At 41.8% G+C, this 20,067-nt stretch overlaps 1 protein-coding gene across 1 annotated transcript; it reads right to left on the reverse strand.

Annotated features, from left to right (window-relative positions):
- Positions 1-2,333: 2,333 nt before the first annotated feature.
- LOC127777974 (F-box protein AFR-like) lies at positions 2,334-4,353 on the reverse strand. The gene has a single exon (XM_052304593.1). It carries the CDS (start codon positions 4,222-4,224, stop codon positions 3,073-3,075), a length of 1,152 nt encoding a protein of 383 aa, XP_052160553.1. The 5' UTR covers positions 4,225-4,353; the 3' UTR covers positions 2,334-3,072.
- Between the last annotated feature and the right edge of the window lie 15,714 nt (positions 4,354-20,067).

A 20,067-nucleotide genomic window follows, 5' to 3' on the forward strand; every position in this document is an offset into this window, starting at 1 on the left:
GCAGGTTCAGTGTAGTCACCGAAACCCATTTCTTAGTTGAAGCCCTTGTCCTTTCCTCCCCTCTCTCTCCGTGTCCCTGCACAAATAAACAAATTCAAAAGTCGCCATTTATAAATTTATAATCCAGGCTCGTTCAATTCGGTGATCTTGGATGCAGGCCCGGTTTAAAATTCAGCTAAAAAATATATGGTTTTTCAGTTCAGACATCTGATCAGATCACCGCACCCACGTACACAGGCAGGCAAGCGCACGCGCACACGCGTATATACCTGAGCTGAGCTCATTCCCAGCTGTGTCTACTGCCATTTTTTCTTTAGTTTTAGTGCCCATCATCTGGATTTGCTTCTTTAATGCACTACGACCAGTACAATAATACTAGTACGGCTTTCTCTCCTGCATCTCCAAAGGAAGGTTCTACTGCTACTGTGTTGTGTGGGACAGGTTTAATTTAAATTCAGTTCGAATTGAGCTGTTTAATTTATACTAGTGCCCTGTTTAGTTTAAAAAAAAAATTTCACTCTGTCGCATCGAATATTTGGACATATGCATAGAGTATTAAATATAGACAAAAAAAAAACTAATTACACATATTGCTTCATGATTTAAAAATGTGGTGAACATTTGTTAATGATGGATTAATTAGGTTTAATAAATTCGTTTTGCAGTTTACAGGCGGAATCTGTAATTTATTTTATTATTAGTCTACGTTTAATACTTTAAATGTGTGTCCGTATATTCGATATAACACGTCCAAACTTTTCACCTCTGTATCTAAACACATGCTGGTACAAATTTTTGAGATCAAGTTGGCAATGGGGATAGGGTCGTCTTGTTCGGACTTGAGAGTGAGAGATTATTTGATTTGGGGAGAGCAGCATGGGGTCCTACCACCCACGCCGCCATTACACCTTTCCCATTTCTCCACCACTGGAGCAAGATGTGCCCATTGGGCTCACACGTCGCAATCGCTACATGATTAGCTCTTGGAAGAAGAGAAAAGAAACGCACTAATGGATTAAGAAAACGGTTACAAGTAGTATGCTCACTGCTTTTTTTTTTCTTTTTTCCGGCCATCATGCACGGGTTAGCCAAAAGGGCTAATTAAGATCATGCTCGTTCTACATATTATGAATTATCATGGACATGTATAATTTCTCTAAGAATATCTCTTCATCTGTACTGTATTTTGTATTTCCCATAAACGTTTTCAAATCAACTTAACAACTTTCTAACACATACTCCCTCCATCCCAGTTTGACCATCACTCAAGCAAAAGAACAGGAAGACGACAATAAGATCTTCATCATTTTGAAATTAATCCTTATCGATCAAGGTGCTCCATATTGTCCCGTGGATTACGTCATGTTTTAAATAGTACATGTTGTTGCACCAATAAAAATTAATCTTAGGGCCCCATCGTTTCGCTTATTTAGGGAATAAGCGAAACGGCATATTTGCAGATGAAAATAATTTGTGAATAAAATTTTTTATATACATGTTCTTAGCAATCTAACAGCAAAAACTGAAAAATAAACTTCGATGAAAAAACCTCATAATCAACTTCAAATTTACGGTTGAAAATTCAAATTTTGGCTGATAATTATAAGCATAAGTAAAAAGATGATGCCATTAGATAATTGCATGCAACGCAATAAACATTTACTCTTTATACAAATAAATAAAGAAATAATTATTAGAGGATAATTATTTTAAAAAAGAGAGTAATTCTTTTGTTTATATCATTAAATATTTATCGCAGACTCAGCCATCCGTTTCTAAGGGTGCCTTTAGAAGGTTGGGTTCGAACTCTTTGTTTTCTACGCACACGATTCCTACACTATTAAACAATATGTTTTTTTAAAAAACTTTTGTATAGAAAATTTACTTTAAAAACTATATTAATTCATCTTTTAAATTTAAAATAATAATACTCAATTAATCATATACACAAATAACTCATCTTATTTTACATGTCTTCTTAATTTTCTCATTTCCTAAGTTCACGAGTTGGTGATGAGATTGGCCAACTCCCTTGAATCTTCCAGTGGCAAAGGATGGGGATGTGGAATTGGAATTGAGATTTGGATGGGATGGGATGCCACACCCCCCAAAAATTCCAACTCCATTCATTTGTGTTGCTAAGGCCCTGTTTACCCGTGTCACATCAAATGTTTAGACAAAACATAGACAAAATAAAAAACTAATTACACAGATTGACTGTAAATTGCGAGACGAATCTTTTAAACCTAATTGTTTCATGATTTGATAATGTAATGCTATAGTAAACATTTGCTAATGACGGATTAATTAGGTTTAATAAATTCGTCTCGTGGTTTACAGACAGAATCTGTAATTTATTTTATTATTAATCTATATTTATTCAAATGTATATTCGTATATCCGATATGACACTCTAAAACTTTTCACCCCTGAATCAAAACACACCCGAGCCTATATATGACAATTCCGCAGTGGCTGGGAACAAAACATTCTTTCTTCACCATCTTATTGGTAAGTACTTTGCCTTAGTGAACGAAATGAAATGGGGTTTGAATTATTTTTCTTTTCTTTTTCCCCACTTTGTTCATTCATTCAGTAGTGCTGTCGACGTCATCGATCTTCACCACTTTTTTCTCGTTTGTTCAAAACCTCGTGCAAATATTTGCAAATATACAAGTAGTGGTACATGAAGAATCTAATACTACTGCTAGTAGGAGTAATTAATTAAATATGGGTGGTATTTAAGTTTTACAGAGACGCACGCTCCATTCCTCCGTCCTCTGCTCCTCTGACAAGATAGAATTGAGATGCAGAGATGGACAGCGGGGGTGAAAAGACCATTTAGCCCCCGATTCGGAGTCACTGACAGGTGGGTCCCGTGCCAAGGCAGTGCCTGTGTGATTTCGCCCGTGGATGGGCGTCAGCAGTGAGCAGCGGGAAGCATCGTCACGTGCTTCTGCCAGGTGGGCCCGCGTGGGTGGAGGGGTCTCACTGACAGGTGGGCCCGGAAAAAGCGGGGTCCCCGGCGATGCGACGCGCCACCGGCGAGCGGCAGCGGCGGCGGCGGGGAGTTCAGGCGTAGAGGACCTGGGCGTTGCACGGGGCGAGGCCGGCGAACTCGGCGGGGCCCTTGACGACCTCCCAGTCCACCCTCTCGTCGTCGCCGCCGTGGATGGCCGGAGAAGGGGAGACCGTGCCTATGGCGACGTCGAGGCCGGCGCCCACCACGTATATCCGCCGCCTGCCGCCGCTGCCGACCTCCTCGACCTCGCCGGAGACGACGTGGGGGCGCCTCACCTCGGGGGGCACCCCGCTCCCGGTGACCATCCTCCACTCGTCCCGCGGCTCGTCGTACCGCTTCAGCCTCCACTCGCCGTACTCCGCCACGATGTACATCCGGCCGCCGGCGACGGCGCAGGAGCCCGTCCACCCTTCCCGCATCCCGCGCGCCATCTCCGACCACGAGTCCGACGCCGCGTCGTACACCGCGCCGCGCGGCGCCCGCTCGAACGGCCACGCCCACCCTTCCGTCACGTACAGCTTCCCCCCCGACGCCGCGGCGTCGTACCTCGCCACGGCCGCGCCACGCCGGGCCGCCGCGGGGGCCCACCTCCCTTCCTCCGGGTCGAACACCTCCGCCTCCCCGTCCTCCCCGGCCACCACCAACCTCCCCCCCACCTCCCCCGCCGCCATGTACCCCCTCGCCGTGCCCATCCCCGCCGCCTCCTCCCACCCGTTCCTCGCCGCGCTATACACCGCGACGCTCCTCACGGCCTTGTCGCCGCCTTCCTCCACGCCCCCAATCACATAGATCTCACCTCGGCGTGGTAACCCCACCACCGCGAACGACCCAGCCGCGGCGGCGCCACCGGGCACGGGCGGCAGCAGCAACCACCTCCTCGAGAACGGGTCGAGCGCCTGGCACTGGAGCCGCCGGGAGGCCGGGTCGAACGCAAACGCAAACAGGAACGGCAGCGACAGCGACACCGACGCCGCGGCCGCGGACGGGAACTTGGCCGGGGAGACGGTGAGGAAGCGGTTCCAGGTGGAGGAGACGGTGCGGAAGAGGCGGTGGTAGAGGAACGGCAGGTGGAGGAGGCACTTCTCGGCGACCTCCTCGGGGAGGCCGGGGATGAGCTCCATGACCTCCTCGCCGCCGCCGCCGACCTCGTCGCCGGCGACTTCGAGCACCTGCTGCTTGCTCATCGACGACGAGAAGCTCATGGTGGTGGGTTTCGTGGGGATGGATTAAATGATTAATTGGGCGCGATTTTAATTAATTCGGGTGGTGGTGTATTTTGGGGGGGAAATTTTTAGGGGAGTTTGTGGATGATGGGGAGGGAGAGGGAGAGTGGTGGGGAATTTATAGGGGTTGGGTCTGCGAGTGGAGGGGAGCGGGTGCGCCCCGGGAGCCGTGGCTTTGCTGGCTGGCTGGCTCGTTTCATCCGCTCAGGCTCGCTCAGGCCTCTCAGGTCTCAGCTATTCAGAATTTTCGGATCTGGTGTAGATTTACGCCCACAAACCGTACGGCTTTTTATTTAGGGATGTACTCCCTCCGTCTCATAATATAGTAACCTAGTACCAGATGAGACACATCCGGTACGAGCTATATTATGGGACGGAGGAAGTAAATGGGTTAGTCCCGCTACTCGCATAAAAACCTGGTTGCTAGTTTATTTTTTATAAGCAAGCTAAAAAAATTCGCTTACCCGCCCTGCTTGCGTCCCTATTTTTAATCCCCCGTTGTAAAACCATGACGGTATGATCTTTGTGCCAATGAAAAACTGTCTAACGATGGTTAAGGGCTTATTCCGAATGCAGGGTTGAAAAAACATAGGAATGAGAAAATCATAGAAATGTGATAGAAATACACGTGTAAAACAGAGGATTGAAAAACCCAGGAATGATATATAAACATGTGTTCGGATAGAGTGTTGGAAAACCATAGAAAGAAAAAACATAGGAGTTTTTAAAGAATTTACCCACTGACTAAAATCTTCATGTGCCAGAGACTCAGAGGAGTGAAGCTTGTGAAGATTAGTTCGTTGATTGCCTCGTTTCCCATGCATAGGAAAAATAAAAAGAGCTCGGAGTGAATTGTTAGTTTTCCTGTGGAATGGATGGCCAAGGAAATTTTCCTTCGGATTCCTCCGATTTTTCTACAGGTGATTCCTCTGATCAGAATGCTGCTACAGTACCTAAAATCCATAGGAATGCAAATTCTATGTATTTCCTAAGTTTATCTTCCGATCCGAATAAGCTCTAAGGTTATGAAAAACAACTAGTTGGTAGCTAGTTCTTTAAAAATGAGAGAAGTTGTTAAATCTATTTTTTTTTGTTTTTCATTTATTTTATGAATTTTGTAACTATATCTTCTCAAAATTTGGTTAAAAAGCAGACTATTTGAGGAGCTTCTCTGACTATGAAGGAGTTGCAACTAATATAAGCTCTCCAAACAAGTCAAATATATGACATGCAAAAGTTTGAAAAACGTAAAATGTTTAATTATTTTTAGAGGGTTGCTATGTATCACCCCATCGCCAAAAATAGTGCCAAACCGAATGTCCACCAAGTGAGAAAGGGCTAATCACGGTAAGTATCCTACTATCTATAAAGACAAGGTTAATTGTGGACCATTGCGGTAGTTGCTAGCTTTTGTAATGCTTTGATAGTAAAAGGAGGCTATTCTGGGTGTTCTACTCTCACATCTTTACCTTAGATTTTTGTGGTAAATCTCTCTATATTGCGATGTGAGCTAACATGTCACGAAAGAAGTTGGTTTTCACATAAGCCACCATCAAATGTGTGGACGATGTCCCTTTGGACCAAAGCTATTCCGCATTCATGTTGCAACCCTGTTGCCTATTGGAAACACTTAATTCGTAAAAGAATAATGTGATGCTTGTTTACATCGTAGCCAATATAAAACTCATCGAAACATTGGTCCTTTGTTCTTAAAAGAAAAAGAAAAAGAAAAGGAAACACTGGTCCTCCCTCCGTCTTTCACTTATTAGGCGGTGTTCTAAGGTGATGATTGAGAACCTTCACTCTTGGAAGGAAAAATGGAGTGATGGATTAACGCATAATTAATTAAATATTAGCTTAAAAACTTTTAAAATTAATTAATATGATTTTTTAAAAAATAGCTTTCCTGTAGAATTTTTTTAAAAAAAATATCGTTTAGCGGTTTGGAAAACGAGCGAGAGTTGGAAAAGAAAGAAAATAACATGTCCAAGTGTTCAATTCTTGTCGTAAAATAGAACTACTTTAAATGTACTTGGGGGTGTTTGTAGCGATAAAATGTTCGAAATGCTTCTCATCTCATCAGCCAATCCCAACAACTGGGACAATTAACAAAGGGTAATTTTATCTTTTTACCTTTTACCTTAATCTTTGTGAAAAACTCTAGTATATAAATAGGTAAATAGCTATATTTTAGAGTGAAAAGAGCAATAAAAAAATTAGTCATGCAAAGATTCTTGCTATACAAATTTGGTTTGTTGCCAAATTCTAACAATAGTAATTTTTTACTAAGTAACAAACCAAATGACGCTAAGTCATAGCGTTATCAAATTTTGGTACGGCTACTTTAGGGAACAAACAAAATAGTCCCAACTCCTCCTTCATACTACTTTTTTAGAGGAGTCCCAACTTATTGGTTCATGCTAAGTTTAAGAGATAAAGGACTGGTTTAGTTCCCAACATTTTCTTTAAACTTCTAGTTTTTTCATTACATCAAAACTTTCCTACACACATAAATTTTTAACTTTTCTATCGTATTATTCTAATTTCAATTAAACTCGTGAACTAATCACACCCAAAACGGAGAGATGGCCAAGGATGATGTTCCCATAATGCTAGCTTTGGCGCGCATGGGAAGATTGCGCGGATGGACGGTGTGGACCACCGCGGAGGTACACACACCATCATCGCTGTTATCCGATGGCCGCGGGAGGTGGTGGGCCCGCCGTGAAAGCCCAGTGGGCCTGGTGGGCCCACACCGAGCGTGTCCCTGAAGGAAAATTATTTTTAAAAAAAACTTTCCTGGTTGGTTGCGGCTGTGCCTGCGATTCATTTTTTCCTTCGTTTCCTACGGCTTTTTTTTGTTCGTGTCGCTTGATTAGAGCATGTTTAAGGTACTCCCTCCATCCCAAAATATTTAACGCCGTTGACTTTTTAAAAAAATTTTAACCGTTTGTCTTATTTAAAAAATTTAAGTAATTATTAATTCTTTTCCTATCATTTAATTTATTGTTAACTATACTTTTACGTCTATATATAGTTTTACATATTTCACAAAAGTTTTTGAACAAGACGAACGGTAAAACATGTTTAAAAAAGTCAACGGCGTCAAATATTTGGGAAAGGAGGGAGTATAATAGTAGATTATAACTCAGCTAAATACTGAGATGTAGGAGAAAAGAGAGGAGGGAGAGGAGAAGCGGGCTGTAAACTTACAGCCGGCTTAGACGCAAGAACCAAAAAACTCTGTGAGCCATGTATTAATTGTAAAGAGATAACTGGGTAGGCTGAGAGAAGGCTAAAAAAAACCTTATAGCCAACATATCGGCTGTATTATTAGCCTTGCTTAGTTGTATAGCTAACTTCTAGCTTCAAATAATTAATAGTCAATTTAATAGCCAATCCATACAATAATTATCTATAAACATATCTAATACACTATTAATACCTGGTCATACATGTCATACACACGTAGTATTTTGGAGTCTGTGCTACTGTAAATCTATAGATTGATACTCTATTTTTCTTATAAATTTCACAAAACTATAGATACTTTGACTAAATTATCGCAAATCTACAGATTTAAGGTCATATATCATAGAATTACAGATTTAGCAACAAATTTATCACAAAACTACATGTTTAAGACTAAGTATCACAAAACTACATATCTAATAATAAAATAATCACTAAACTACATATTTTAGGGTTTGAATTCTTTGCACTAATGTTATATTTGAGTTATAAATATCCAAGTTTTATGACTAAATTGATATTAAACCTATAGTTTTTTTTGATAATTTTGTTACTAAACCTATAGTTTTACGATATTTTACTTTAAATATGTAGTTTTATGATAAAATTAGTGTTAAATATGTAGTTTTGTGATACATCACGTTAAATCTATAGTTTTGTGATAATTTAATCAAAGTACATGTAGTTTTACGAAATTTACTTTTTTTTTTCTTTTCTCTCCGCGATGCTATTGTACCTACTGCTCAGAAGGCCGTAGCGCACACACCGGCAGTACACCGCCACTCCTCCTCGGCTTTCCCACCCACGATTCCTCGCGGTCTCGCCACCATGTTTCGCGAACGCGACTTCGCAACAAGCGTTGCGCCACGCCGCGCCACCGACCTCTCTCTCCCGTACCGATGCGCGCGGTCGCGGGTTGGTTGACACGACGCGGGCGCGGGCGCGACGCCCCGTGGTGGTGGGCGATCGATGTGGAGCGCGCGACACGAGCATTGTTTTGCTCGCGCGCGCGAGCAGCCGTCCCCGTCTCGCCACCACGGCCACGGCGCAGCGGATGCAAATGCATGGCGGCGACATGCATGGCGCTGCGCGCGAGGGGAGGGGAGGGGAGGTGCATGAATCTAGTGGAAGGTCTCTCTGGTTTACGGCGGCTTCGCTCTGTTTTCACATGAATATAGGAGTAAATCAGGAATGCAGAGTGTGCCGATGCAGTTTCCTATGGTACGAAAAACTATTGAAGTATGTCCCTGAAGAAAAGGGTGAAGACAGAGAATCTGTTTAAGGGCATGAACATGCCATGTGTGTATTATATCGGTGACAACGACGATTGTCCCGTTATCATTGGATGGGTATAAAGTAGTTAATCTGCAGCATATACTCTCCCTCGGTTGAAAATACTCGCGTCTGCAGCACTTTTTTTCTCAATATTTCTTCTTTTTAAGGAACACAATATAAACACAGGCACTTAGACGCTTGCACATCGTTATGAGCATCTCCAAAATACTGGGTCATTGTATCTTTCACAAAGTCATAACAATCAACTCGCTATTGATAGATACATTGCCTACCCCTAAATAAATAATTAGATGTAAATGTAGGTATAGTGTCAAGTTTAGAACTTGAATTCGATGTATTGTTGTTTAGAAAAATCTATCCAGTTAAGATACTTTCACTACGTTTTATTTTTCTTTTTCACGACGGTTTTCACTTATAAAGTTTTGCTTTAATTTAACTCTTCTACTATACATATCAGATCCGATCCATTAATTCTTCTAGTAATGTATGAGGGCACTTCCAAATTTCATAGCAACCTTTTGAGATCTTGTGCTGCTTCAAAATGTGCCCATAATTTTTCCATGATGCCAGTGCACATTTGACATTTTAGTGTGTGGCTGTGTGCTGATTGAGTAGTACATTAATGCTGGCACATTTCGTCAGTTTTTTTTTTAAGTGAACAGATTGCTCGATAGAGATATTTCAATCGTTTTTTTTCCCTAATGTGGTTGACTACCACGACGTGTTGGATCCATCAATATAAAAATCACATGGATTACGTCCAAACCTAGCAAAGTCAATGAGTTAAAAAATATAGACCTTATTGCACCGTCATGTGGAGCTGAAAAATAGATTTATCCTATATCTGAGCATGAGAGCTACACGCAAATTATACCCCGAGTGTTGAGGGAACAGGACACATCGCACTGCTTCTAAAACATCTTACAAAAACATTACTTTTATTTTGTCGATATATTTGGTGATATCGATCTTTGATGTAGGAACGACTAGCTAGGATATGTTTAGGATGGGAGTTAAACACTTGGAATTGGTTTTTAGGGATGGTTTGTGGGATCTTTTTCCACTTCTGATGCAAACTAAGAACACGCAAGTTAATGATTAGTTGGTTTGGACAGAAATACAAAGGTGGGCTCAAACCGATCTCCAAATAAACAAATGGAGCAATTGCGACTCGGTGGAACAACGGTGGAACCTTGTGGTAGACTCTCCCAACAACCCCCGCATCACCCTGCATACCCTGGTGATCTTGGTCTCATGGGAAATCTGGTGTGAGCGAAATGCAGGAATTTTTCGAAACGCTGCCGGCATCCATCCTCGCCAAGATCAGGGAGAAGGTCGGGCATGGGTCAAAGCAGGAGCCTTTAAGCTTCAAGATATTGAAATTTTGGGAGATATCATATAACCATCACTTTTTGCGGGCTTAGTTTTCTTTTAGACTAGCCCTGTACATATTTCTGTCGCTCTGTATTTTCTCCATCTCTCAATATACGAGGCAAAGCTTTTGCCCTCATTTAAAAAAAATGATTAGTTGTTCTATCATAATTTGTCATGACAAGCCGCGGCGGTTCCACGTACAACCAGAGACAGATCTAGGACATTAATAGAGGGAGGGCTTTTCTCCTTCTTCCTCCAGCCCCCATACTTTTCCTTTTCTTCCTCTTCTTCCCCCTCCCATTTCCTCTTCTTTCACCATTCAGCGAAGTAGGGGGGCTTTATATCCGCCTCTACGTACAGCTACTCAGGTGCACAGGACACATGGTAGATTGAAATTCTTACTGTGTTGGCCCATTTAGACACATGAATAAAGCACTGGAGTATTAGTTTTGTAAGAACATCATGTAATTTTTTCTAGATTTACCCCAATAAAAATTGGAGTCTCTCCCTATCCCCTTTTTTCCCCTAAAGTGTTCCGCAACTAGAATATAATGAACTCAATATGTGTATAAGAACCAGCAATAATCACAAAATATTTTAAGCCAGTATGAATAATGAAGTATTCTAGGTTCTAAACACATTACCTGGCATGCTTATCAAAATATTTCTCCAAGAAATATTTATAACAGGAAAAATAACTTTAGGATACAACTGCCTCATAAGTTTTAATACCAATGCGACTTATAAGTCAAAATTCGAAAAATGCCATGTACAACCATTTAAAGATTAAAAATTACTGCGTCAACCCGAGAAAGGTGTCTAGCAATAACAATGCAAGTGGGTCAACCCGTCTGGAATTTTCACCTATTGATCATTTTAGAAAACTTATTTTACAGATAGACCCCTAAAAAAGTTACTCAATCCGTCCCAAAATATAGCAACTTTTGGCTATGAACCTAAACACATAGTTGTCTAGATTCATAGCTAAAAATGCTTATATTTTGGGACGGATGTAGTATACTAGAAATGATCCTTTTCGCGAAACCAACATTGTCGACGTTTGATGTCTTGACTACGGTATTTGGACAGTATGGGGATCGTCGGTGCTAGGATATACGCGAGACTGAGGTAAAAGAGATGGAGACAGGGATTTTTATACAGGATCGGGCCCCTGAATTGTCAGGTAATAACCCTACATCCTGTTGGCCGAATCTGGTATTGCTCTTTATTCACCATAATCACATCAGTACAATATGTGGGGTAGCCTATCTAACTGTTGTCGATATGGCGGTCTGAAGGTCTAACTCGTAGTCGACAACAGGGTAGCCTTCCACCTCGAATCCGTGCCCGGCGAGATCAGAGATAGCGCTTTCGTATCTCCTGACAGTATCCGGAGACACTGTAGGGGAATAGCCATGCCTATCCTTGAAGTCGATATCCGGCGGCATGTCTTGGCGTATGTAGGCTTCTATGTTGTAGCTTCTATGTTGATTGTGTTGGGAGTTGATTGTCTCGTGGTGGGTGTCCCCCTGTCCTCCTAGGGGGGCTTGTATTTATACCCATAGGTGTCCCCTTGTCCAAGTAGAACTAGGGAAACCAATATGGATATAATCCGAGTAGTCCTTGTCGTTTCCATGTAGAACTCTGGTTGTCTTTCCTTATCCAGAACTCCTCCTATATCCGAAGGTTGCTTTCGTATAGGACATGGTATGTGGTGGATCCTGCCGAGATTTAGTCAACTACTATTAGGTATGTGGTATCCATAACCCTGACAGTAGCCCCCGACTTCGATGCAAATGAACGAATTCATATTCTCAACTGCGCGCAGACATTGGAGTAACTGTTATCGAGCTCATGTGACCGTTCTCGGTGAGTTTAGAGATAACGTTGGACTTCCTTTGTCAGCCTCGTGCGGACACCGAAAGGGTTTGTCTAAGTCAATCTCTAATGTCAACCGAGAAAGTACAGAGCGTACGACTAAGTCTCCCGTCTTGCTGTAATCGAGAATTTGGATTGAAGTCAAGAAATTTATCTCGGCGGGTACACCATTTCTTCATTCCGTATTCCTTGTCGAGATCCAGCAACCGTTCTCAAGCGATCAAGAAGGCGTAGAGTCTGCGACGGAGCCTTGTCAACATTGGTCGTACTGGCCTTAGTCGATCTTGGTGTAGAACCATAGGGACATGGAGTCTTCGTCAATGTCGAATAAAATTTTCCTGAAATCAATACTCAGAAAATAATATCAAATAGAAATAGCCCCCGAGCGAACGCTCAAAGGGTGACAAGCTATAATATGTATGGAAAACTAAAAATGAATTAATTTTACCGACCAATGTTTTATGTATGAGCGTCTTCTCTCTTACCGACTTCGATCAGTCAGTTTGTAGAGTCATACACTCTCCCTAGCCCCCAGCCTTGTCGTCGGAGAATCGTTCTCGGAGGATAAGGCTCTTGGACCCTTGACCTGCCTTGGTTGAACAAGCACTAATCCTAGCCCCCAGCCGTGAAGTTGGAAAGTTAATTTCCGATTACACGGCTTGGTTAATACGCACGGCGAGAACTCTTACACGACCAGATCTTACATGGTCTTTCGTCTCTACAGGATCCGACAAGGCCTTATCGCCTCTGGGCGTCCCCAGCCGAAGATCCCTTAGGTTCCTCGGAGGCCTTGTCAAGACGGTGTAAAGGGACAGCAGGATAGGTTTCAACGCTAGGTGTTGTTGTGGTAAGGGATCTCTGGGTAAAACACTTGGCGATATTGTGTACCTGCTACCAACTTTGTTGAAGTAGAGGTAGTAGGAGAAATTGCTACACCGCTGGTCGAGGACCAGGCAGTAGTCGTAACTCGACCACTAGAAGTGGAAATAGTGGGAGAAACGCTACATCGCTAGTCGAGGACCAGGCAGTAGTCGTAACTTGATCACTTGAAGTGGAAGTAGTGGGAGAAACGCTACATCGCTGGTCGAGGACCAGGTAGTAGTCATAACTCGACCACTTAAAGTGGAAGTAGTGGGAGAAACGCTACATCGCTGGTCGAGGACCAGGCAGTAGTCGTAACTCAACCACTTAAAGTGAGGCGAGAGAGATCACTACGTTTTACTGGTTCGAGAACCAGGAGTAGGAGTCTCTTAATCACCTATAGGGGCGCTAAAGTTGGTTTATTACATGTGCATATCATGTAGCCAGCATGACTCACATACCCAACTTATAGCATATCCGGATGTCCGCTCGCAATCATATTGGGTGATCAAGCCGACGGCGTTTGCGAGGAATTATCCGTTAACAACCTTTTCTCGAGTAGTCCAGCCATGGCCGGTGCTATGAGATAGGTCGTCGGTCTTCGTTGGTAGGTTGGGTGCGATAACTCCGCATTTGTCGAGAATGTTCTCGATAATGGAGTATACTTGACCATAACCTACTCGAGTGCTCAATTGTTCCTAAAAAATATTTTCTAGAAGACAAGATATATAGCAGATAATATCGAGTATGTACTAAAAAAACTGCATGGATCTTCTAGTATTATCAGGACATAACGAGCAGATGTAATTATCAGGCATTATGTAAACCGTAAACAAGCATGATTTATATATAAGAGAACGGAGTGAGCCCCCGGCGTTAGACCATAGTTGGCCTATCGTCGGAAGTACTCGCACAACGGATATTGTATAAGAAGCATGCCCTAGGTAAATATAATAAATTATTGATCTGACAATACTGTATGATCTGAAAAGTAGGTACGGTAAATTGTGTATAAAATATTGCGTACCTTTATATATACATGCCGGATGTATCTACGGAATTAGTAGATTAATTAAAAATCAATCTTACTAATTACCTTATTTGACTTGCATATGCTGAACAGCCATCACACGTGGTTCCCGAGATGATACACGTGTACTGTAGGGAGAGTCCACCAATCCGATCAGTGCATGGTCTTATGTGCTGATGTCATGCATGCTCCAAATCGGTTAGATGAGCTCCTGGCAAAACTCGGTCACGTCGACGCTCCCGTGCTCGGCTTGGACTCGGCCAACCGACGCCTCACACCAATTTGATGCCGTATAGATCTTGGGTTGACTCTCCACGGCGACGATTTCTTGAAGCTTGATCGATCTCGCCGGATCAATTAGTTGATGATAATGATTCCAATCTCGTCGGGAGACGTACTTTGGCCGGGTTGGATCTCCCTATAGCTGAAGTCGTCGAGTAGCTTGTTGTTGGAGAATCCATCTTTTAAACCCATCTCGTCGAAATCCTGAAGCACCAAAATCCCCCTACCTGGCGCGCCACTGTCGACGTTTGATGTCTCGACTACGGTATTTGGACAGTATGGGGATCGTCGGTGCTAGGATATACGCGAGATTGAGGTAAAAGAGATGGAGACAGAGATTTTTATACAGGTTCGGGCCCCTGAATTGTCAGGTAATAACCCTACATCCTGTTGGCCGAAGCTGGTATTGCTCTTTATTCACCATAATCACAATAGTACAATATGTGGGGTAGCCTATCTAACTGTTGTCGACATGGCGGTCTGAAGGTCTGACTCGTAGTCAACAACAGGGTAGCCTTCCACCTCGAATCCGTGCCCGGCGAGATCAGAGATAGCGGTTTCATATCTCCTGACAGTATCCGGAGACACCGTAGAGGAATAGCCATGCCTATCCCTGAAGTCGATATCCGGCGGCGTGTCTTGGCGTATGTAGGCTTCTATGTTGTGGCTTCTATGTTGATTGTGTTGGGAGTTGATTGGCTCGTGGTGGGTGTCCCCCTGTCCTCCTAGGGGGGCTTGTATTTATATCCATAGGTGTTTCTTGTCCAAGTAGAACTAGGTAAACCAATATGGATACAATCCGAGTAGTCCTTGTCGTTTCCATGTAGAACTCTGGTTGTCCTTCCTTATCCGGAACTCCTCCTATATCCGAAGGTTGCTTCCGTATAGGACATGGTATGTGGTGGATCCTGCCAAGATTTAGTCAACTACTATTAGGTATGTGGTATCCATAACCTTGATACACATCATTGGCACCGTGGTTCAGCATGATGGTGCAGTCCCTCTAACCCCCCGACGAAAACTAAGTCACTAATGTTAAGGGGGAGGCTAGCCAATGTCGTTGGCGCCGAGGACCAATTTGTTTTTTTAAAAAAAATAACCTATTTGTAGCAGAAAAGATTCCATTTGTAATTAAAAAAGGGAGTAGCTATATTTATGGCGCCATTCTTTTCACCAAAAAATAGTCAGCATGTATTTACATTGTAAGTCTCAAAATTACATATGTAATTTTAGTGTACTTACAATGTATATACCAAAATTACACATGTAAGTTTTAAAATTACATATGTAAGTTTTAAAATTACATATGTAATTGTAGTGTAAATATGATATAATTATGGTGTAACTTACTACACGTATCTCATCCATCGGTCAAATCAGCATGTCCCTCATCAAACAACACACACGGAGTCAATTGACGAGGCAAAAGCTGTGGAAGAGCCGTAAAACGTGCGCGGATACAGCACATGAGCACGAATCTACGTGTCATCCTAAGGCCAAAAAATCGACTGCGATTGGACAGAAAATCTATCGCCACAATTATAGCAAATCCGTTAAAAAATTACAAATAGGACCTCGGTTCCAGCGTCATTGGCATCAAGGGGGATGATGCCAACGTTACTTTTTAGTTACAAAATAAAAAGAACCTATTTATTTATAAATACTTTTTAATTATAAATAGGTTCTTTTTTTTCAAATTAGTACTCATCGTCAACAACATTGATGCCGTCTCCTTTCACATTAGTGACTTAGCTTTCACCAAGGGGATGGTGTCAACATTACTGGTGCCATCATATTGGACCACGACGTCAATAAAATTGGTGCCGCGAAAAGGTCTATTCCTATAATAATTAATTTTTAGGATCTATTTATAAAATAAGTTTTTTAAAAGAAGCAAGAGGTAAAAAGTCTAGGTCAACTTGTAAGCCATATCAAACCAGTAGGAAAATATGCTATAAGTAGTTTTGTGGATTAGTCCACTTATTCTTACCTGTAATGGTGATCAATGTTACTGCAGACACGTCTCACTGAGTCGTATATTTGATTGTCAGAATAGTTGTTCGAAGATCCTTATTATTTTCCTCCAGTGATCTATTCAATCTACAGTGAAAATAAAGCATCAAAATATCGCCATCAGATTACGACTAGCTGCAATTTGTCTCGCGAACATCGATCAATCACCCACCCAGCCCAAGTGAATCAACAAATTTAACCGAGCAAAAAACGAGCGAAGCAAAGCTCGCGTACATGTCACAGGTGGATCGATTCTGCACTCCACTTGGGAGCAAGAAGACGAGACAGAGATGGACATATCCGATGCAAGATGCCAAGATGCGCGCCATTGGTGGGTCATCCGATCGGCAGGCGGCAGCAGAAGCTGGCGATCGATGAATGAAACCCCGCCGAATCTGACGCGCGGTGGTCCGATCCGGCCGCCGGCCGGCCATCACGGCGAAAACGATCGGTTTCGATGGACGTTTGTGAGGAAGACGAGTTGATCTCTCTCGCGCTCGCTGGAACACCGGCGTATATGCTGCCCATCCACCGATGTGTCGATGAGACGAGGGCAGTTGCGCGAAATTAGGCCGGCCATCGGCGTCTTGACGTCGATGTGTGCAGCGCGGTGAAAACCATGCGATACATATAGGCCTCTTTCTTTCCTTATTAAGATTGAGATATTATCCTAATTTTCGTTAACACATTTGTCAAACGGTTAACAATATACAGTATTTGTAAAATTTTCTATATAACTTTTTTTAAAAAATATTAAATAAATATATTTTTCAAAAAAAATTCAAACTTAATTTATTATACACCACTTGACGCGCGGAGTAACCGTACAATTACTACTACCGGAAGAGTACGTCCTACTACTAGTGCTAGCTCCATAAAAAAGAATGTAGTTTTGCACTGCTTACGTTTAGCGTATCTATCTTATTTTGAAAATCTTTATGGGCAGTATTTTTACTATTATTAAATGATAAAACATGAATAAAATTTAATGTGTAATTTTTTTATAAACTTTTTAAATAAAACGGACGATCAAACCCACGACTAAAATGGGCACGGACGTAGAAGTAGATAAGGATGAGCCGATGGGGAAACTGTAGCAGAGTAGTGCAGCCACTGTGCGTACGTCTGTTGTTGCGTTTGCGTTCCCTGTAGCGTAGGCGTGACAGGTACACATGACTACAGTGGGTGCGCGCGTGCCCACGACTAACGGAAACACGACCACATACATGAGCCAGCTAGTGTGCGCGCGCGCGACACTGCTTCGTACAGTTTCGTACAGTTTGGCTGATGCGCGGTGGTTGTTGCCGGTTTCCGTGACCTTCGTCACGCTAACCCCCCTCCCCGCGCGCGCGCGTCAAAAGCAGCCGCACGTACGGCCGCCGACGCCGACACGCGAGCGACGTACGGCGAACTCGATCTCCACGGTTGGTGGCGCGGAGCACTCGCGGCGGCGTACGTCGGGACCAACCGCGACGCGCTCGCTCGTCTTCCCCCGCTACTATTCCGGTATTTTTTCCCTGCACGTTTTCGTACCACCCGGCCATGCGTGACCGGGACGGATCAGGCTCCACCATATATAAGGCTGTGTTTAGTTTACTCCAAAATTGAAAAATTGGTTGAAATTAAAACAATGTGATGGAAAAGTTGAAAGTTTGTGTGTAGGAAAGGTTTGACGTGATGAAAAAGTTAGAAGTTTGAATAATTATTTTGGAGCTAAACACGGTCTAAAAATATATAACTTTGTTACTGACATATGAGAGTGATGAAAATATGATGTTTTGAAGGCGGAGGATCTCAATCGGGCCGGGACGACCTCGCGAGTCGCCGCGGGGCCATGCTGATGGGCAAGAGTTTGTCTGTCATCCTCGGCGAGGGAAGAGTTGTGTGGCGTCGCTCCGGCCTCAGGCCCCTGCTTAGGGTCGTGTTTAGTTTTTCCCATTCTTAACTTTTCATTATATTATATTACATAAAAACTTTTTTACACACATAAATTTTTAATTTTTTTAAAAAACTTTTAGCTTTTTTTTGAACTTTCAACTTTTTTCAGGAACTAAACACACCCTAAGAGTAGTAGCTTTCTGCTGTTGATGCGACAGCGCAGCGCAACCGGGCGCATGGGGTCAACGGCAGCGTGTGTCTATTGCAAACTGGCTGCCTGGCCTGGCATGGCCGGCCGCATTTTGTCCGCCATGTGTTCATGCATCTCGCTGTGCGTTTGCGTCCATTTTCGATCGATGATCAGCATGAGCCAACGGACATGTCACGTTTGCAAAAATCGCAACCATTCGAGAACCAGAGTTTAGCTGTACTACTATGCACTAGGGAACGGGACACAGCAGATCAGGCAGCAGTGTTGCTTTTCCGTAGGGCAACTGTTCTGTAGAAGACAGCTGAATAAAAAGGGAGAGTTTTTTTTTTCCTTCGGATTCAGACGAAACTGATCAATCTGATGTTCCCGTGATGAGACAATAGTTTTTAACCATAAGAAATTATCTAACATTAGACAGATTATCTTCATGTGTTTCAATTAGCTTCACTTTTGATGCATGATACTTTCAAAAAAAACAACAGGATACTATGCGCATCGAGGCTACACGCTTGGAATTGGTAGCCAAGAAATTTTTATTCTAATTTGGGATAGCGTAATACCTACAAAACTAGCATGGTGGCCCGCGCAGATTGCGCAGTTAGCATCGTTATATTCTCTCATATAATAGCATATATATATTCTCAATATATTATTCAAATATATTAAAATGACAACATAATTTAAAATTTTGTACTAACTTTACGAAACTACTAATGCGTAATATTCATATTGTATTTTATATACGTGTTAGTTATTAATTATTTTTAATATCAAATTTTAGTTATTTGTAAATTATATATATTCCTATATGGACTCTAGACTCGTCTTTTAATATTTCTTTTTTAATTTTGAATTTTCTGTAAATTATATTTTTATATAGACTCTAGGCTCTTCTTCCAATATTGTTTATTTTTATTTCTGATTTTATTTATATGTGGACTCTAAACTCATCATTCAATATTCTTTAATTTTTAATTTCGAATTTTAGTTATTTGTAAAATGTATTTTTATACGGACTCTAAACTCTACTTTTAATTTTGTTATGTTTATTCTGAATTTTAATCAGTTTTAAATTCCTATATGGACTCTATACTCTACTTCTAATATTCCATATTTTTAATTCCGAATTTCTATTTTTTCTTAATTGTATTTCTTTTTTTTTGCGGGGGGTTAATTGTATTTCTATATGGACTTTATACTCTACTTCTAATATTCCTTATTTTTAATTCCAAGTTTCTATTATTTCCTAATTGTATTTCTATATGGAATACATACTCTTCTTCTAATAATATTCCTTACCTTTTAATTCCGAATTCCAGTTATTTACAAATTGTATTTCTATATGGACTCTAGTCTCCTCTTCCAATATTCCTTATTTTTAAATTTCGAATTTCAACTATTTCTAAATTGTATTTCTATATGGACTCTGTTTTTTTTTTGCTCTGATTAATATGAGAATTTCTAGGTCATGAAAGCGAACGTGGAGGCTCCTTTTTCTATTCCTTTAGTAAGTTAATAGATAGATATCATAAATTTTAAAAATATGACTCTATTTTTTATTTTTAATTAATGTGTGAATTTCTAGGCCTTAAGAGCAAATGTTATGATTTGTTTTTCTATTATCTAATTTGTTGACGCAGCTAATTTTGGCGAGACGATTTCCCACGTGCCAGCTATGATTGTTTTGTGTATTTGTATTTTTCTTTGGTTGCTAAGTCTGTGTAATTTTTTTTACATTAATGTAGTG

This window comes from Oryza glaberrima, chromosome 6, assembly GCF_000147395.1.
Source record: "Oryza glaberrima chromosome 6, OglaRS2, whole genome shotgun sequence".
NCBI classification, from domain to species: Eukaryota; Viridiplantae; Streptophyta; class Magnoliopsida; order Poales; family Poaceae; genus Oryza; species Oryza glaberrima.

Excerpts from the sequence above, each read along its gene's own strand:
- LOC127777974 (XM_052304593.1), bottom strand. The coding sequence starts at position 4,224 with ATGAGCTTCTCGTCGTCGATGAGCAAGCAGCAGGTGCTCGAAGTCGCC.